At 43.0% G+C, this 20,747-nt stretch overlaps 1 protein-coding gene across 3 annotated transcripts; it reads left to right on the top strand.

The window, feature by feature from the left end:
- Positions 1-8,124: 8,124 nt before the first annotated feature.
- Positions 8,125-14,401, top strand: ADCYAP1 (adenylate cyclase activating polypeptide 1). 3 transcript variants are annotated; one of them, XM_053206221.1, is made up of 6 exons: positions 8,125-8,263; positions 8,580-8,690; positions 10,889-11,020; positions 11,494-11,592; positions 12,701-12,841; positions 13,315-14,401. In XM_053206221.1, exons 2-6 carry the CDS (start codon positions 8,581-8,583, stop codon positions 13,385-13,387), a joined length of 555 nt encoding a protein of 184 aa, XP_053062196.1. In that variant the 5' UTR covers positions 8,125-8,263; position 8,580; the 3' UTR covers positions 13,388-14,401. The 3 variants fall into 3 exon arrangements, with proteins under 3 accessions (XP_053062196.1, XP_053062197.1, XP_014917328.2); XM_053206222.1 differs by lacking the exon at positions 11,494-11,592; XM_015061842.3 differs by having other exon boundaries at positions 12,701-14,401.
- Positions 14,402-20,747: the final 6,346 nt, after the last annotated feature.

Below are 20,747 nucleotides of genomic sequence, written 5' to 3'. Positions count from 1 at the left end.
GAAATAAATCAGAGAAAGACAATTATCATATGATTTCACTCATGTAGAATTTAAGAAACAAAACAAATGCGTAAAGAGAAAGAGAGAGAGACAAACCAAGAGACAGACTCTTAACTATAGACAACAAACTGATGGTCACCAGAGGAGAGGGGGTTTGCGGGGATGGGTTAAATAGGTGATGGGGATTAAGGAGTGCACTTGTTGGGATGAGCACCTGGTGATGTAAGGTAAGTTCCTTATATTTTGAAAATTTGAATTCCTTCTTTTTCTCTTTTTTTTTTTCAAAAAATTTTCTAAATGTTTATTTTTGAGACAGAGAGAAAGATAGAGTGTGAGTTGGGGAGGGGCAGAGAGGGAGACACAAAATCTGAAACAGGCTCCAGGCTCTGAGCCATCAGCACAGCGCCCTATGTGGGGCTTGAACCCACAAATGGCAAGATCATGACCTGAGCTGAAGCCGGATGCTTAACTGACTGAGCCATGCAGGCGCTCCTGAATTCCTTATTTTTCACAAACAATGGCAACATTTTCTCCAAGTTGTCATGTGCCATTTAACTTTATTTGTATTTCTTTCAACAGAGAAAATTAAACAATATTTAAGTCAATTTATCAATCTCTTCCTTTTTGGATTTCTTTCAAATTGTCAGTCTCTCCTTTCTAATCCTAAAATTATTTATATATTTTCTTAGTATTTTTATGATTTACATTAAAAAATTTAGTCCATATCAATATGCTTCATATTGTTGTAGGATAGGAAATAGTGATCTAATTTTTCTTTTTTGTCCAAGTGGGTAGTCAGTTGTCCCAGTATTCTATTCTTTCCATTGGGAATTACACAATAGTGTTTATTTCTTTACACGTTTATACTTTGACCTATTTGTTTTTATTTAGTTATTCCTTTGATCTATTATTTCACCTGTACTACACTGTTGTAATTGCTACAACTTTATCACATTTTTAATACTTGGGATGCAACCTTATTCATTACTTATTTCTTTAAAATGTTTTTTTAAATGTTTATCTTTGAGAGAGGGAGAGAGCGAGAGAGGGAGAGCACTAACAGGGGAGGCGCAGAGAGAGATAGAGGAGTACAAGATCTGAGGCTGGCTCTGTGCTGACAGCAGAAAGTCCAATGTGGGCTCGGACTCATGAACCCTGAGATCATAACCTGAGCCCAAGTCATATGCTTACCCAACAGAGTTGCTCAGGTGCCCCTAAAGTATTCTTAAAAATGATACTTACACATAACCTCTTCCTTTATTTGAAAATGTCAAGAAAAAGCCAGAAAAATTGTTCAAACTACTGCCTTAAAACTTATGTTTTTTATGAAAGCTGACACTTCTTTCCCCTTTAATAATAATGGTAATTATACAGTAATAACAGGCAGGCCAATGGTAGTAGACAGCACAGTAACCTTGCAAACAGCTAGCCCTGGGCTGGAAACCCAGGACTTTGTCCTTTGTTGGCAAGTTAATTCACTTTTAAGAGTCTCAATTTATCCATTAGTAAAGATAGGAATAATAGTATCTTATCTATTGACAAGAGCAATAAAAAGATTAAATGGAGCATTGCTAACAAAGGCTTGTCCTGCTGTTAAAGAAGGAGGATATATTGTTTGTAAAACATTTTTATATATATCATCTCATTTGACTCACAAAACACTTGACTCACTGGCAATCATAAGGTTTCTGTGGTATTGAATTACATGATGATTTAATAAGATATGATGATATAATGGCTACTAAATGGTGATCTTACAAAATAATAAGTTCTTTTTTTAACTTAAACACATCACTGAAACTTTTGCTACCTTCTTAGGTATGAAATCATTTTAAATAATGACTTAGGATGGCAAGATTTTTTACCTTTTCTACAATTTGATATATATAAATAAGAATACATGCACTATTAATGCACATATTTTTAGAAGCATATCTATTCTATAAAGCAAAGTTTGTTGTCTAACTTAACCAGTTTTATTGTGTTAATAGCGTTTGGTTCCTATTACATGAAACATAATTTTTAATTTGAAAATTAATAAGAAATCCATTTTCTCCTTAGTTGAGTCAAGCCAGAGATTAAAGCTCCTATTAAATGAGTATTGGTATTCATAACAATAGAGAAAATAAATACATAAACCAGTATAATAACTAAGGCCATTAAAACTGTTTGGAATTATTGAGAAGTGAATTTGAATTTCTGATTATAGAGATTCAAGCTGTGTGACTTTGGGTAAGTTACCTAGCCGCTTGACCCTCAGCTTCTCATCTGTAAATTGGAATAATTGTATGTCTAGAAAAAAAGATTGTTTAAAGGTAAACAAAATAACTGTAATCAACATTTTAGCCCAGTACATGTTCACTAAATAGTTATTATTGCTGCTATTAACTGGTGAGTAGCAAAAATCATGCAGCCCCACTGGAAGGAAGAATTGAAAAGAACATAAAGAAATAATAAACCAAGAGGACAGAGGTTTGGGATGCTATGAACTCAGAGAGCAATATCCTTTTTTGATTTACACATAAAAACCTTGTTTTATTTTGCACACAGATCTTCCTTACAACATTTGCAAAAGCGGTCACAAAAACTTGTTTAGGATATTGGGTTTCCTGGATTCTCTCCATGCTTTTCTTCCTGCAATTAAGCCTTATATGATCTGAGGATTTAGACCGAAGTAGAGAGAAGACTTTCTTCCTTTTGGCTTTTAAGAGGACATGTTCTGGAAATCTTGGAGAATCTGGCAGATGCTACACAGTGAAGTCTGGGGTATGTATTTTTGGTGCCCAAGAAACAAACATTCAGTGAATAAGGGTCTTAGAAGAACCATAGATGTCAGATAGTTGAAATCATCCAAACCTGCAGCAAAGGTTAGATCCTAGTTTTTGTTTCTAGAGGGTCTGCTTTGTCTTAAAACAACTGACAAATTTTTTTGGCCCTGTGAACATGCAATTCTGTTCCTGAATTAGAGAGAGATGCTTTTGTTCATACAGCTTGGAAAGGCTTCCTGGTTCCTTTCAGAGTGTGTGAAGCACTAAATTCTGAAGGTCAGAGAAGTTGTGACACATTGTGGGTAAGCTCATCAGCGTCTTACTTCATAGTGAGTTCAGAAGGGCATGATGCAGGCAGTCCAGTAAGTGGTATTCATGATGCCCTGCTACAGAACATTTGGGTTTCCCTACAGGTGTAATCGTTATGAAGTGAGTCATTAGTCATCACATTTTCTGGAAGAGTCAGAAGAGAAAAAGTTTGGAGTGAAATTGAATACAGTTTGTAATTTACTTTTGTCACTAATATGGGGGAAGGATGTTTGCATCAAGCTTGTTCACTGAAAAAGCCTACTGTAGTCTGGTTCTTATGCTAAGTAGTGGCTAGAAATGAATACAATGAGAATATAAGACTTTTTCAATCTGATTTACTATTATTTATAGTAGGAATTTATGAAGATGCTTTATGCAAACATGTCCTTTTATGTGGTTAAAAAAAGTCAGTGAGGGTAGGGGATGGGGATGGTGGAGGTACAGGGCAATGGGGACGTCTACATAACCATGGAAGAAAAAGTGAACACACGGGATGTATAGGATGGGTAGCTAGGCCAGAAGGAAAGTAATAGAAATATCCTTACCCTAGGGAACTGAGTCTTGTCTATGCCAGGTATTTGCTAATGTTGTGAAGCCATCTGCAAATTCAAATTCTCAGGAAATATACAAGACATATTCTTCCTGTTTAAATATAAAAACTCAACTTTTCAAGGGCTAAAACAATCTTTATTTATTTATTTTTAATATATGAAATTTATTGTCAAATTGGTTTCCATACAACACCCAGTGCTCATCCCAAAAGATGCCCTCTTCAGTACCCATCACCTCCCCTCCCCTCCCTTCCTCCCCCCATCAACCCTCAGTTTGTAAAACAATCTTTAAATCGAGTGTTGACTGAGGTTTCAAGGCTGGAAGCTTCAACAAAGACTGATGTGTCCAGTGAACAGGAAAAACAATTCAGGCAAGTATTAGTTTGACTTGTAGCATTCACCATTTCAGACCAAAAGTTATGTTTTCATGTCTTAAGGAAAAATAGGATAAAAATCAGTTAATACATCAGGGGTTGACATTCAAGGTCTTTGATCATTTTCAACAAATATTTCCAAACAGCCTCTGCTGGGTAGGTTGAGGCATAGCCCCAGAGTGATGCCTTCTGTCCCTCTGGCTCTCAGAGGACATAGGTGAAACCTACCACTGGGAAGATTTCCGTGGTTCCACTAGCTTTTTGAACTAGACATGATTCCAGTCTAGTCCAGTCTATGCCAGTCTAAGCTTCCATAACCTGGGAAGAAACGTTGTTGCCTGGGAATTCTTCTACTTTGTCTGGACGAAGGTTGTGTGGACAGGGTGGAGCTGTCCGAAAGAGTAAAATTCCTTTGTGTTACTGGTTAATTGGAAGTTCTAACTTTTGGGTCCCTTCTTCATCCCCTCCCTCTTCTCCCCTGTCGTTTGCAATTATATATAGGAGATCTGAAGGGTTCTCTCTCGCTCTTAACCTCAGTTGCCTTAGGAGAATGTAAAAATCTCTTTGGGAGAGAAACGGTGAGAGCAGGATAAAATTGGAAGGCTCCCCTCCCTTGGCCTGCCTTGCCCCAGTTCCCTCACTCTCCCTGCTCTTCCCCTTCTCCTCCCAGCAATGCTGGGTTAGTTGTGAGTCCATCCGATCTGCGGTGCAGGCCCCACGCCTCCTTTTAAGCCAGACTGACGCCTGCATTTGCTAAGAACTAGTATGTACTAGCTGCAGTTTAATACGGCCTCCTCAGCCAGGGCACCTCAGTACTTGTCCGGTGGCTATGGGCCTGTCTAGCCCAGCAGTGCTACCTGATGCACTCCTTGCCGCTCCCCAGATACAAAGGATACTCCGTGGAAGCAGCGTTAACACTCTGAGTTAGGATGCTCCTCGATGGTAACAGCAAATTACTACTCTCAGGGGGCACTTGGGGGCAGTTTTGGTCTTTGAGGCATCAGTTGCTCCGTATTTGTCTCCACCCAATAGAAAGCAGAAAGAGCCTGTGCGCAGGAGGATTTGGCAAGGTTGGGGTGCAACTGCAGGGCTGAGCAGTTTGAGAGCCCAATCCTCAGCTTCTAGTTACTCCCCTTCCTCAGTGTTCCTGGAATCCCTTGGTTCAAGGGCCTAGGGCCAAAACTTTCGAGAATAGGAAAGCTTCTTTGCTCAAAGGACGCCAAACTGGCTTAATCAGAGATGGACAGTGGCAGCAGAAAGATCCGTGGAACCATCCTGTCCCGGGCTTGATTTCCCCCAGGCATCTGTGGGTTGGGCTGGGCAGTTCTTTAGATTTTGATGAGCAACAGTTGGATTTTGGAAGCTTGATTTTCCTGAGGTCAGTGACCAAGAATCTTAAAATGAATTCTCTGCTTAATTTTTCACTTTCTTGAATGGGTTCAGGTCTCAAGGCTGTTCATTTTGGAGTGCTGAGCCTGAGTTCCGTGCTGAGTTAAGTCCTGAGTGCCTAAACTGAGCAGAGTGAAAGCGGCCAAGCCCTTGTAAGCCAGGGCACAGTTCAGATTCTTGCGGACCACAGAGCCAGTACTTCCATCACCCTCCCCACAAAGTTAATGGTGTTTGTGGTTTTCCCTTTGATAGGCCATGAAGTCAACAATCTCCCCACATGGTGGCTCCCTTTACTAAAGTTGAGTAGTGAATTTGTACAAGGAGTCTTGGAAATTTTCAAATATTTCTACAGATTGAACTCATTTCAGAATTCGTGTGGGAGGGAAGAGGAAGGATTTTAATCAGATTCACCTTTGACGCGAAGCAAGACGGAAGACAGGGAAGTCACAGTCGGTAATAGCTTTGGGCGCTTTGGTAAAAAAGACGTCTCTGCTTCATTATCTGGTTGTGTTCCCCGCGGACTCTTTGTGTGCGAATTTACTCCAGAGGCAGAGCTGAACATGGAACACATGCATGTAAACACTCCAGCATAAATAGGCGAACATATGCAGTGGAGACAAAGAGATACATCCCCACGTTCATAGCTTTTTTGCAGGCAGGCAATCTGGAACATCCCCAGAAATAAACTAAGAAGAAGCAGTAGCTTCTGGCTATTCATGGCCAAGAATAAGTAAAACTTAGTCTTCTTGAAGGAAATATTAAATCTTAAATAAGTAGGAAAGGCATTCAAAATGAGAAGTATTATAATTTTGTCTTTGAAAAATCATGCAGAGCTAATATAGCTTATTTTAATGTTAGCTCCAAATTATAATAGGAAATATTCCCACTAAATTGCCATTTCCTCTAAATTTTGTTTAAGATCCAAATAATTAAAATGCACACTAATGGTTATTGATGAGTCCATTTCCTTTGAGCCATAAAAAGAAATAGACCTGATTTTGTCTTACTGGAGTAGAAATTTAGGAATCTTCTTAAATTGCTCAAGGGCTTGAAAGCCTCCATGTGGCTCTAGTCTTCCCTTATTGCTTTCCTCTTTCCACGTCATTTTCAGCTAAAAAAAAATTTAACGGTTCCCAGTGGAGGGATTCCCGTTAGAAACCCTCAGCTAGTGAACTTGTACTGGGAATCCTCATACTTTCCCAGTCTGTCTGTATTTCTCCAAACAGAACTTAAGTTGTAAATAAGAGGAGAAAATATTTCTCACTCCCAAATTCTTAAAATTTCAATTTTTGTGGATAATACAATTTCTCAATTCTAATCTTTAAAATAAGTAAGTCACAGAAAGTGTGAAGGTGTCCAAATAGGCTGTCTAGAGATCTAAAAGCCAGGACTAACAGGAAACAGAATGCTTTTTACTCAAATGTAGTCAGGGTCTGACTATTCTCAGCATTAAGAGCAATCATGGACACTGATGGAAGGGGGCATATCTGAACAGCGGGGAGACTTGGAAAATGAATTGCCACATTAATAGTATCAGTGCCAAATCTTCAGATTTAGAGGCTCTGGTGAAAAATTAAACCAATGGCAATTTTCAACGTTTCAATGACCAGAGTTCAGCACTCAGAGCTTGGACAGCTCCGCAGGCCGCGCTCCGGACACCGCTTTGACTCTAATCAATTTACTCCAAGCCAGACTGTTAACGACAGCCAGACTCATTAGCGATTTACTGAAAATCCTCCAAGACTTCCCTTTAAAAACAAAACGACTTCCACATTTAATTGTCTATCTAAAAGAACATACGCAAGAAATTAGGAGATCTAAATTAAATTTATTAATAGGAGAGCTTGAGGGTGCTTAATTCTAGACGCCAGAGCTCTGATTGCTGAGGTTTGATGAAAAGTAAAGAGAAATCATAGAGACATAATTAAAAACATGACTTTTACCATCCTCGAAATTGTATGAATTCTTTACCCATCCTTGAGAAATGGGCAAAATTGAACACCATCAATATAATTGCACTTCTTAAAAACTGGATTGTATCAGTGAAAGGTGTTTATGAGAAGTCGATGACTCCGGATCTTATCATCCAAGAGGACAGCACAAAATAGTTAATATGTTCCTTGAGGGACTAGGATGCTGACGTCTTTTTCTGATACCCGATCATTACGTGACTGGAAAAAAAAAAAAAAAGGAAGTCATTCCATGAATAAAAATCGGAGCGCAACAGTGCAACAAAATATTCTGTACTTAAAGGCCATAGGCAGACAGATGTTGACAAGGAAGCCTCTTCTAAAACCACATTCAGATAGATTTCTGCTAACTGCACATATAAATAGGAGCAGAGGGCTGGTCACCTCAGTAACCACCGGCAGCAGCAGCAGAAGCCGCAGCTTCAGACGCAGCCAGAGGGACCTCAGAGTAGAGAAGGCGCTGCCGACTTGCACAACTGCCTGACCAGGCGGTTCCGACGGACGCCGGCTGAGACGCGGCTCTCCCTCTTCCTTCCTCCCTTTCGATTTTCCCTCTTTTCCTTAATCACTTACTTCTTTCTCCTGGTGGACTTAGGCCACTTTGTCCCCCACCCCCCACTTTAGTTCCTCGCCTCCTCTTTCTCCCTTCTACATCTCTCTCCTCGCCCCCTTCTCTCCCTGTCACGCTTCCTCCTAGTTCCGTGCGTCTGCAAACTTTTGAACAGAATACTGGCCTCAGCAAACAAGTCCTCCAGCTCCTCCTGCTGCTGCTGCTCATTCCTGCGGCTCCTCAGACACTAACGCCAGACGGTGATGCCTCTTGGGTTGTGACTCCAGCGCAGAAACTTGGAGGAGCCCTTTGCCCGCCGTCCTACTTGGCAACAAAGCCTCTCCTAGCAGCGGTAAGAGTTGAATGGTGAGGGGAAAATATCTTCCCTAATCAAATGACTCCTTTGCTGATTCTTTGACCAGCATCAGGGTATGAGTTAGCTTTCCTTCGCACCAGGTCTGGCGAGTTATTGGGCCCCGGGAATATACATACATATTTTTTCTAACTATAGAGAGAGGGAAGTGGCAGGGCGCGCGCGGGCTGTCATTAAGCGGTATTCAACACTGGGAGCCGACCCCTCCCCCAGCTCGGGGAGTTTCTTGGGGCTGGAGGGCGAAAGACCAGGGGCTGTTTTGACAGCTGTGTGTCCTCTTTCCCCTCCTGAGCAGAATGACCATGTGTAGCGGAGCGAGGCTGGCCCTCCTGGTCTACGGGATAATAATGCACAGCAGCGTCTACTGCTCACCTGCCACCGCAGGACTCCGGTTCCCTGGAATCAGGTAGGTGCTTGCTGCCCGGGCTGAGCTGAGGCTTGGCTTCCCCCAACACTTCCTCGTGGTCTCCCTCCTGCAGTTCCACGGTCCCAGCTACAATCATCTTCCCACCGGCTCCCAGTACGCCGCCGCTGTCAGCCCGGGTCGGACCGCAGGTCCCTGGCCGTGGCCCTGGCTCGGCGCGAGGGCCGGGCAGGCTCCAGTGCGACTCCGCGCCCCTCCCCCAGACCGCCGCAGCCAAGGGGCCCGGGTTGAGCAAGGGAGCATCAGCCGGCTGGAGAAATCTCCCCTCCCCCAGCCCCGCCTGCGGGAGGGGGCAGGGCCGGGCCCCGAGCTTGACTTCTATTCCCTATTCTTAGCTTGAGTTAGGAGAAGTTCTGCTTTGGTGCCTGCAGCCAGGTTGGAGGGTAGAGCGTGAAGCTCCCGTGGACTTTGCTTTGTTACAGCGTGTTCTGGACTATCAGGGCGGGGTCTCCCTCTCTCTCCTCTGATATCCCTTTCACTTCAATTCGAATTCTTTCCCCTGGAACAGCTTTCTCTTAAGTGATACGTTTTCCAGCTGCAATATGAGTCTCAGACTGTCTTGGGGAGGGAGAGTGTTGGCCGGGTATGGTTGAGGAAAAGCGATTTGAGAGAAGAAAGAACAAGAATGAGTCTGAAAGGAAGGGGGGAGAAACGGATGAAACGGATGCAAGGAAAGAGGAAGAGAAAGCCGGCAGGCAGGCAGGACCTGGACAACTTTGCCCGCCAGAGGCTGGAGTAACCGTGGCTTTCTTCTTAACCCCTGATTTCTAATCGGTTGACACTGATGAGTTCCTTACGCAGCCCCAAAGTCCCGGGGCGGTCAGCGGACCGTAGTAGCTCCCAGCGTCCTCGCCGCGCGGTGTACGCGGCTCCTTGCAGCCAGGAGCGCGCCTTCTGCCTGCAAAGCTGCTTCTCCGAGCCGCGCCCAAGAACGGTCGCCTTAGGGGCCACTGACCACTGATTTGGCCGGAGAAATGGGTTCTGGCTTCAATATAAGGATTCCAGCATTTGGGCACGGGATGGAAGTGGCCAGAAAGACCCGGGGACTCTGGGAAGCTGGGCCATACAGAGGAGGCACGTCGCCGAGGAAGGGCTGGGTGCGGGGCGGACGGAGACTTGTGCTTGCCTTGTCTTCACCAATCCGGGGACGGAGAAAAGGCGAGCAGATTAACGAAGTACGACTCTTACCCCTACTAGAGAGCGCTACTTGCTCTGGCCGCGTTCCGGGTCTTTCCAGCGGCTCAAAGCGAGGGGGTTATATATTTTAGCCCACCTCTCCCCGTCCTACATGAAGGACAGAGGTAGTAGGGAAGGGCGACTTCAAGACCGCGGCACTCCAGTTGGCTCTTGGTCCCCTATTGACCCTTTCCCTTACCGCCGCCTCAACATCGCCAACAGATTCGCGCGAACTATTTATTTAGTAGACTTAAAAGCCCCATTTCACTCCCAGCAATTTTCAAAGTCCCGTGTGCCTGGCACTTTCCCTGGGCGCGAGGCACCAGAACGCGTGGCCATGCCACACAGAATGAGCCGCCGCCAAACCGGCTAAGTTTAGGGGCATCTATTATTCATGTTCCTGCCAAATCCTCTCCCGCCCAAAATAGAAGCCGGAGGTTCTCCGTGACCTACATCTGCGCGGGTAAGGGCTCCCCTGGGCTCAGAGGCTAGGTGGGGGTGGCGGCGGAGTTGGCCGCCGCACACCCCACCCATCCACCCTCCCTCTGTATATCGCTCCGGGCCTCCCCAATCGGGTCTTCGCGTCGGCCAGCGTCTTGTCTCTGAGGACCTTCCTCGTCCCCGCCCGTGGCTGCTTGTTTGGGGTGGCTCAGGCGCCAGGTCCCCGTAGGGGGGCAGGTCCTTTTTGGTGGCCAGGTGTACGAGGTTGGCATAGACATCTCGACTTCCCAGGCCCTGCAGGGCGACTCTTCACCCACAAAGAGGAGGGGTCGGAGAGCCGCCTGGAGGGGTGAGGAATTTCTGTTGGGTGTACTTTCTAAAGCCTTACCTCAACCGCCCTCCTCTCCCCCTCCCGACCCTTCCCTGTCCCGGAAGAAGAGGCAATTATCCGTGGGGACCTTTAGGAAGAAGGAAAGTCAGCGCGAGCCCCTTTCTGTGGGTCGTTGCGGAGCCGGGGAGGGATCTGTACTGACCACTCCTTCTTTCCCCGGCTCTCCCGGCAGGCCGGAGGACGAAGCGTACGACGAGGACGGAAACCCGCAGCAGGACTTCTACGACTCAGACCCGCCGGGCGTGGGGAGCCCCGCCTCCGCGCTGCGCGACGCCTACGCGCTCTACTACCCCTCGGAGAAGAGGTACCACCCGCACGGCCTCCGCGCGGGGCTCGGGACTGAGGTGGCGGGAGGGGCAGGGTGGTGGCCCACAGAATAGGATGTTCTTCATAAAAACCCCCAAGCCTCTCTTCTTCCTGGCTGGTACCCGCGAGAGCGACGGAAAGTTAGTAGCGGGCCGGTCTGTATGGACCAGAGAGACGGGTGGGACCAAAAGGTCTGTGGCCTAAGGAGTGGCCGTGAGTGCGCGCCCGGGCCAGACTCCCTGCCTGCCAGCCCCGGAGGGCAGGGCGAACTCCCGTTCTCCGCTGTCAGTCGCGGGAACTTCCCCAAAGAGTCATTTGCAAGTTCTGTGCCAGCGTCTTGTTTGTCATCAAGGGGGTTGTCGTCAGCCTCCCCGAGTGCCGGGGCGCGTGCGTGCCCAGCTGGGGGCCTGGGGCGGCCACTTGGGGGCACACGATCAGTGACCCTGGGCGCGTACTTTGCCTCCCCGTTAGAGATGTCGCCCAAGGGATCCTTAACAAGGCCTACCGCAAAGTACTGGATCAGCTGTCCGCCAGGAAATACCTGCAGACGCTCTTGGCCAAGGGCTTGGGGTAAGAGTTTGCGAAAGAGTTAAGCGGCGCAGAACGGCGCGTGCACTCCGGGGTGGGTGTCCGTGCGAGCGCGCGCGGGGTGGGCGGTGCCGCTTCTGCGTCCTTGCGTGCACGTGGGCCCGAAGGTGCGTGTGCGCCGCTGAGTCTTCGGGACCAGTCTGCGGTCGCAGGGTAGGTTCGGATGTGGCACCTTAAGTTTGGTGAACAAATTCTGAGCGGCAGAGGCAAGGAGAGGGCGGAGAAACCGGGGAGTTTGATCCGTTTTGAATTTAAAAAACAAAGAAAAACTACCCCCTCCCTCCCGCAAGTCATTGAAAATCTTCAAGCTTCGCGGGATGATTTGCTATAATTTCCTCTAAGCATGACTTAAAAAAAAATCCTTTTAGTGTAAATTCAAATCGAAACCAACAAATCTTCAAATTTGGGCAGTTAGGGAAACAGTTCTTTTGCGCGTGCCAGACAAACCCAGAGCACAGAGCTTGCGTAGAGCATCTCTCAGCAGAAGGCAACATTTTAATAAAGCCCATGGGGAAACAGATTACATTTTTCGCAATGAATAATTCATGCGATGAAAAATATTGCCTACAGCCTGTCGACTTATATTATTATCATCACGTTTTTCGACTTAGCGTGCGGAAGGGGAGGCGTGCTCCAGTCTGACTAGGAATTGAGGGATCGATGTAAAACTCCCAGGCAGCAGCCAACGTGGCACTTGGGGCTCTTTGGTTATTTTCTCTCTACGTGGGGGGTGAGAGGAACAGTTAGGACAATTTAGCGCAAAAGCACGGATGGTCAAATCTCTAAGGGCAGCGTTTGGAGACAGGTTAGGCGTGAATCGCGCGCGTGCCCTTGGCCTGGACCTCGTCCCGGGCCCCTTCTGTAAGGACGTGATGCCAGCAAATCCTCGGTGGGGAGGGCAGAGTGAGGGGTTTCCATCACAGTCTTCCCTCCCCCGGCTGCTTACTGGCAGAGGAAGGCGGCGCCGTGGGCCCTGAGAGCCGTGCCTTCCCGGATGGCTCCCGCGTGGGGTGGGGCCCGCCTGCTCCCCACAGCTATTGAATCTTTGTCTCCCGCCCCGCCACCCTCTTCCCGACTCCTTTCCTTGCAGTGGGAACCTAGGCGGCGGCCCGGAGGACGACTCAGAGCCTCTCTCCAAGCGCCACTCAGACGGAATCTTCACCGACAGCTACAGCCGCTACCGGAAACAAATGGCTGTCAAGAAATACTTGGCGGCAGTCCTAGGGAAAAGGTATAAACAAAGGGTTAAAAACAAAGGACGCCGAATAGCTTATTTGTAGCGATGAGTTACCAGCTACCCTGTGTATACAATCCTGACACTATGAAAAGTCACTTTCCCAACTGACTGAACAGTCATCTCTCATGTGTTCTATCCAAACATGTATTTATGTATGAAGTAAAGCCATTAAATGAATATTTTGATAATAATATTGTTTTTCTTTTTACAAAGCACTAGAGAATGCACAGATATACTTTGTGGACCAATTATTGATATATATATATATTACAAATATATATATTAAGAATATATATATAGGTATAATAGACAGCAGTTCATACAAAGTGTGCACAAGGATTGAAAATTCGCCTGAGCTGTTTATGTTTTTATATAAAATAAATAGAAAAATAGACAATCATTGTTTTGAATATTACTCCTATTTTTATAAAATGGAATTAAAAGGATAGTATTTTTATCCATGACAGGCCTGAAGATATTAATACTGACCATTTGCTACTGTACATAATGATGCCCTGCTCCAGGGAGATTTGGAGGTAATGATTTGGGAGAATTGCTGAAGGGTGTTCTTTCCTAGTGAGTCTCTGGGCCAGGCTGCTTCAGTCCCAGAGGAACTCAACTAGGCACTGTCCCCCTTTGTCCCCCTCACTGGGTGGCAATTCCAATACTTCTGCTTTCTTTGGTTCTACTTTTATGTGTATTTGTCTCTCTTTAGACTCTCAGCCCAGAAGGAAATTCTCCTGATAAAAAACAACAGCTCGATCCAAATTGTGCTTCTCCCCAGAATTCACACCACCCCCTGGGGGAAGTGTTGGGGGGTTGTACAGAGAAGGGAGACTTGGGTCTTGAAGCTCCCGTGAAGCTCCCTTTTCTGTACTTCCAGGAAACCCAGTATCCCAAGGTTAGGGCAATTGGAACAAAGAGAAGGAAATGTAGGTATGTTGGAAGAGGCAGAGCATAAGGCAGTCGGAGGAGGAGGACCCTGGAGAGGGACTGGTTTGGAGCTGCCCTGCGTCTGGGACGCGGAGGGTAAGCCCAGCCCCACTGTAGGTCCTCTGCCTGACTGACTTTGGGCGCTGGATATTGGAAATGGATGCAAAGTACAATGTGTTTTTCTCCAGTGCTGTCAATGCTTCTCATCTTGTGAAATGACCAGGATACTCCCCTTTGAATACGGCTCTGTAGGAGCCATCCTTTTCTTTGGCGGTTTTCTGAAGACTCTTCTTTCCCACCCTTCTGCACTGTTGAAGTACCGTTTACCATTTTTCATTCATTTCTCTTAAACTTGTGAATGCTTCTTTTTTTGTTGTTTGATGTGAGTACTTAATTGTAAAGTTTAGGAACCCCTGTGTAGTTACCAGTAAGTAGTTATGCACAAAATATGAACGAACCTTTTGTTTCTTGTTTATTGAGTTTGTAGGTAAAATGTATTTTTCTACATTATGGCTTATTGCTTAGTAAAATTTATTTCATAAAACCAACCTTTGTCATATTAGAATGTGTAGTGTTCACATGTTGCTCAGTTTTACTAACTTATAAATCATTTAAACCTCATCTTCATATGTATGAGTACTATCTTATATTTGTGGTCAAGAGTGAAGTAAGCAAGCTCCAACAGACCCTGAGAACCTCCCCCTTTGTATCCTTTCCTGGCTACTGAAAGCATGTCTGTCTGTTTCCTATCATTTCCTTGAACATGTGAGTAATCTCTATAAACAAAAGAACCTTCACCCAGCAGCCAGATCAAGCTACAGCAGGCAAACAAGCCAAACTCCCAAAATTCAGGCACAAATTCTTTTGGAAAATAAAAAAAGAGAACAAGAAAAGATTAAACATGAGCTTGTAAAGTTTAAAGGACCTTTCCTTTTCCTTTATGGATTTGATTCAATATGAAGTCATAAATCAAAGAAAACAGAATTGGATTTGCATTCCCAGGCGGGATGGATGCTGCCAGGAGATCACATTGCAAGCAGTGAAAGCACAGAGGCATTCGATCTATGCCTGAGTCCTATGTACGAGATCAATCTTTCTTTAATTCTGCAGTCTCCTCAGGCAATGTGACACGGGATGCAGTTTGCAGCTTTAGTGCCTTTCTTCGCCTTTTAAATCGCCACGAATCACAGATGGCTATTTAGTGGCCCTACAATGCTGCAACACATCGGCTTGCATTTTAGTCTTAATTATTTGTTTCTTGGATAATGGGCAGAGTTTTCTGTATTTGTGTCAGCTGTTAGTGGTGAAATAGGGCTCTAGTTAACCTTTTATTTATGAAGTCTAATTTAGTGTTCCCGTGGCTAGTTGCAAGCATTTACAGTGATCACCCAGTTTAATCTTTTGTATACTTTTTAGAAATGCCAAGAGCCTTACTAACCTGGAGCAGATTTATGATATAGTGATAATTTAGGTAGATGTTAGTCTTGAAGATCTTATTTTGTGTGCAACTGATTATAAAAACATCTTAACCAAGTATTATTACACACATGATATCTATAACTAGGACTTTGATAACTGTTATATAAAGTGTGTAAAATTTGTATGAATAAATTTTTGTAAACAATGCAACCTCGTCTAATGTTTGGAGAGAAAAAGACATTCAGGAAATAACTAAGATCTCTTAAAGTATTATATTTTCTTTAGCAACCATAAGATCTTTCATGTTTGGAATATATAAGCATCCATGTATTTTCATAAATTGTACTTTAATATCTGCTTCATGTGTTAACTGAATTCAGCTAAAAATTTAGAGTAGCTACTCAGATGGAGATGCCTAAGAAGATATTAAGTTCATAAATAGGCACAGATGTTGGTACCCTTGTAGGATGCACAATTTAGGTTAATTTCCATCCCCTATTGTATATATGCATTGCTCAGTATTCAGAAAGTTACTACCCACTGGTGGGAGATAGTACTTGGGTATTAGTTATGCTTCTAAAATAGCAGTCTAACATATTCTTTTATAAGTAACTCTGCAGACTAAATTGGTCTTGACAAAATTCTGTATAAAAATGACTTTATCAGTTTTGGAGGTTTTAAAATATGTTTAGAGATCTACAAACAAGTATCTCTGATTAAATTGCTTTGGGTGGAAGCAAAGAGAACATGAGCAAGCAAAGAGTTGATTAAATACCTTTAAAAGACAGTGTATTTTATCTTTAAAGAAAAAGCTAGGAGAAAATGTGAACAGTCATTTGGGCATTCTTTTGTTTTATTAATTGATATTAACAAACTTTAAAGCAAAGCCTTTTTGTGAAATTCCCATGAATTTCTCAATTGTGTTTATTTTGGAGCCCATGATGATTTCTGGGTTAAAAAAAGTATTTCAAATCACTTATAGTAATTCAAATATAATTTAATTTAAATTCCTAGACTTTCATCCTAAAATTAATGCTTTCAGTTAATAAATCAATAAATATATCACAGTAATACTAAAGAATGAGCAAAGCTCAGCAAGGATTCAAAAACTATCTTTAGAACTTAGCTCAGTATTTAAGGCCCAGCCAGAGTCATTCTAGGGAGGAGCTTCTGATCTAGAGATCTCATTTGTAGTAAATTAAAAAAATGAATACAGTACAATTCATAATTACGTTGTTTTATTGAATAAGCTTTTAGTTCTCCATCTTTAACTGCCTACCCCATGAAGCTGCTAGTGTGGTAAATGGAAAAATGAAGAAAATTAATTACTTTGTTTGGAGGCTGATAACTATCAAAAAAATAGAGATAACCACAGATTGGCTGACTTGGACTGAAATTCATGTATATAGCAATTTGCTATATTCTCTTATGTGGGATAAATCAAATGATGGTTTTTCCTTGGAAGACTTGATATATCTAGATACCCAAGAAGTGTGACTTATTTCTGTTAGGGCTGAGAATACATTGATTCAATACAATAAATATTTATTGAACACCTAAAATGGACCAGGCACAATGGTTGAGAAAGCTTAATTAACACCTGAGAACTAAGGTAGTATTTTTCCAAAGAATATTCTTCTGCTACAAGATCATGTGGGAGACTTGTTAATAATGTAGATAGATTGCAGGCCTCCACCAGAATAAGTGAATCTGTGTTTTAAATAAAAATCCTAGGTTAATGGGCACTAAAGTTTGCAACCACTAGATTTAGAATTTGGTGACATAGATAGGCATTTATGTGTGCTGGGACTGGGTGTTTTTTTCTTTTTCATGTTAAATAAGCAATAAGTCATGTTTTCTGTACACAGTAATAAATATATCAATAAGCTGTATTCTCCCAGGATGGGCATTAGGTTAATTGAAAAATTGCAGTATTTCCTTTAGGTCGTCACTAAGGCCATAGTTAGCATCATTTTACTTCTATATTCTGGTTGGACATTTCTGTTCAAGGGGCTTCTGGAAGAAGAGTGATCCTATAAGTAGAGTACAAACAATTGAATCACATGACAGAGGGATGAATGAAATCACTGAAAGGAACTGTGCAGCCAGTTGGCAGTAATTCCGTGGATCTAGAAGTCAACTTCCAATTGCATCATATCCAAATTTGGCTTGAATATGTCCCCACAACTGTTTACAAGAGGATTTCAGTTGGATGCCCTGCTATGACCTCAGACTCAACCCTACTGTTCACACTGTCACCAGATGGGAACCAAGATCAAGTCTGAGCTCTTCTCTTTCACTGTAACCCTTCTTGATGAAGGGAGATGCCTGACCCTCTTGCTGCTTCCCAGTGGTTTGTAACTGGTCAGCCCACTGTGGTCATTCTTACTGTTCCCCAACTACAAGCCATCTGTTTTAGGAGGACAGATTCATATCCATCTTTGAAATGCTATTGCTCCTTTTCATCTCCCAACCATCCCTCTATGCCCCAATGTCTTTTCTCTGTTACCCGATCTAAATATTCTGGAAGGTCCAACTCATGCCCTCTTTTTCTAGAGATCTTCCTCAGCCTGTCAGAGTGACCATAGCTTCATTCCTCCCATTTCACCCTCACACTGTTGTCCCGTGACCCTTACCCTCTGTAGTACTACTTCTGATCTCTAATTTCACACTGCTTTGCCCTGTTTCTTAACTGTTTTATATGTGCATGGCTGTCTTCCCAGCTAGATGACCTCCTGGAGGCCATGGCCAGTGTGTTGCACTTGAGTGCCAGAACACTTCTGGGAACATAGTAAATATCTCTTGAGTGACTGAAATAACCAGAGGACTTACAGAATTCACTATGACATCTTCCACTTAGTCTAGTAGGACAGCAGCCACAAAGCCTTATGTAGGAAGTGAAATTACCTTACTAATTAGGTGTTCATAATAAATCAAACTAGATCTTCCTCCAGGAAAAGCTACATTTTTAATTAGACGTGTTCCTGCCATAAGATAAAATGAAATTTAAATTCACATATAGGCAAAAGGCTGCAATAGACTCAAGCCACTAGGTCTTTATTTTCTCATTCTGATAAAGAAAAGGATCTTATTTTCATGCTAAAGAAAATTTACCTCATGACTCAAAACAGTAATGATTTTTTCTTAAACTAAAGGAAAAAGGGATTTCTTGAGACAGAGACTGGGAGCTGGGTTGCCCTCAAAGTCATAATTTACAGAGTAGTTATCTGCAGCTGCCAAAGAAACTTGTCCCATCAACAGAGATATGATTTGAACATGAGTTTCATAGACAGGAAAAAGGACATAATGAAAAATATTTTTTAAAAACAATGGAATATTAGGTGATATTATCTGGTCTAAATTTATTTTCTTCTGGGCTATATCTTTGCTGTATATTACAGAATTCTAATTCAGGGAGGAAAATTACCTATAAACCTAAAAGAATATAGACAGTATGAAATGTATCTGTGCACATTTCCCCTTCTCTTATTAGCTACTTGATTTTTGCTCCATTGACCACATGTCCCTCTTGGCTTTCATGAGACATTAACTTCACTTCTGGATATAACAAATCAGGATAATTGTACTCTTGACCACAATTCAGAGCTTGGCATGTGATCTATTTTAGGATGGTGAGATCAGAGAAGAATTTTGTTTTTCTGGAATTTTTGCTGGATTTTTTTCTCCCGGGAAAGAATTTACTATTTTCCTTCTGAGTGGTGTGGTATATAATGTAACATACCATATAAGAAGCCAGCCTTCTTATATACAGTGGAGATGATACCATGAAAGACAGAGAAGAGTGACAAGAAGAAACATATCCTTGACAACATCATTGATCCCTTGAATCAAACCAACCCTGAAGCCTGAACTACTACTGGACTTTCCTGTTAAATAAGCCAACAAATCCCCTTCATTGCTTAAGCCATTTTTTTGTTATTTGTAATACCAGTTAGGACCTGTGTTCCAAGTAATGGAAAACTCAACTCAAGCTGGCTCAGTATCTTTTCTTCAGAATGCAGAAGAGGGTTTTAAAACTGGTATGCAAGGTTCCAGCCAACAGGAAGTTTTACAAATTCCAGTGCCTCAATATTTCAAAGACTTCACATTCTTTGCTAAAATTCTACCTTGGGGTGCCTAGGTGGCTAAGTTGGTTAAGCCTTTGAGTTTGGCTCAGATCTTGACCTTGTGGTCCTTGGGTTCGAGTTGTGAGTCAGGCTCTGTGCTGACAGCTCAGAGCCTAGAGCCTGCTTTGGATTCTGTGTCTCCCTCTCTCTCTACTCCTACCCTGCTTGCACTCTGTCTCTCTCAAAATTAACCATTAAAATTTTTTTAAAAAATTATACTTCAATGTTTTAATATTTAAAATGATAAAATGCCTAGAAGTGAACCCTAGTAACTTTTTAAAACTATAGTAAGAACTATTCCTTTGAGGAGCCCTCCCCATCTTTTGCTATCAACTATGCTACTTCTTTGAACTACTAGTGTCTTAGAAGTGCTCTACTTCTGAAATTAAAAAAAAAACTCTGCTCTCTGGGGCACTTGGGTGGTTCAGTTGGTTAAGTATTCAACTCTTGATTTTGGCTCAGGTCATGATCTCAAGGTTTGTGAGATCAAGCCCTGCATCAAGCTCTGCACTGTCATTGAGGAGCCTCTCTCTCTCCTCTCTCTCTGCCCCTCCCCCACCAGCCCCACCCCTCTCAAATACAAACTACTATTTTGTCATTGCTGCCATTGCCTACACCCATGAAACTTGTGATAAAATGCAGTAGAGAGCCACTTTGGAAGACAGTTTGGCTGTTTCTTACAAACTAAGCATACTCTTACTGTAAGATCCAACAATCGGGCTGGATTTAGGTCCACACAGAAACCTGTGCATAGATGTTTTGAGCATCTTTGTTCATAATTGACAAAATTTGGAAGCAACCAAGATGTCTTTTGGTAGGTGAATAGGTAAATAAACTATGGTATGTCCAGACAATGGAAAATTCAGTATTAAAAATAAATGAACTATCAAGCCATGACGAGATATGGACAAAACTTAAATGTGTATCACTATGTAAGCTCACTATGTGATCATAAGTTTGGAGACAATAAAATGATCAGTAGTTGCTGGGGATGGCAGGTGGGGCTGGGCATGCGGTGGGGTAGGGAGAGGAGAGTTTAATAGGTAGAGCATAGGGGATTTTTAGGGTAGTGAAAAAGCTCTCTATATTATAATAATAAATATACCATTATACTTTTGTTCAAACCCATAGAATGTACAACACCAAGAGTTACCCTAAGGTAAACTATGAGCTTTGAGTGATTATGAAGTGTCAAAGTAGATTCATCCGTGGCAAAAACAAAAAACAAAAAAATGTACCATTCTAGTGAGTGATGTTGATAATAGGAGAGGTTATGCATCTGTAAGGGTAGGATATACACACGAAATCTCTGTACCTTCCTCTCAATTTTGTTGTAAACCTAAAACTGCCCTAAAAAAACAAAGTGTTCTGAAAAAAAGACAAAACTCAACAGAGACTCTTTCCAGTCTTCTGACATTCTA

This window comes from Acinonyx jubatus, chromosome D3 (assembly GCF_027475565.1).
Source record: "Acinonyx jubatus isolate Ajub_Pintada_27869175 chromosome D3, VMU_Ajub_asm_v1.0, whole genome shotgun sequence".
NCBI lineage: Eukaryota > Metazoa > Chordata > Mammalia > Carnivora > Felidae > Acinonyx > Acinonyx jubatus.
Note: the sequence above shows the minus strand (reverse complement) of the source record. Positions and strands in the feature narration are given on the sequence as shown.

Bases quoted from the DNA above. Each gene is read 5' to 3' on its own strand.
- ADCYAP1 (XM_053206221.1), top strand. From the start codon at position 8,581: ATGACCATGTGTAGCGGAGCGAGGCTGGCCCTCCTGGTCTACGGGATA. The intron at 8,691-10,888 runs GTAGGTGCTTGC...CTCTCCCGGCAG, and splicing joins CTCCGGTTCCCTGGAATCAG to GCCGGAGGACGAAGCGTACG. The intron at 12,842-13,314 runs GTATAAACAAAG...TATCCATGACAG, and splicing joins GCGGCAGTCCTAGGGAAAAG to GCCTGAAGATATTAATACTG.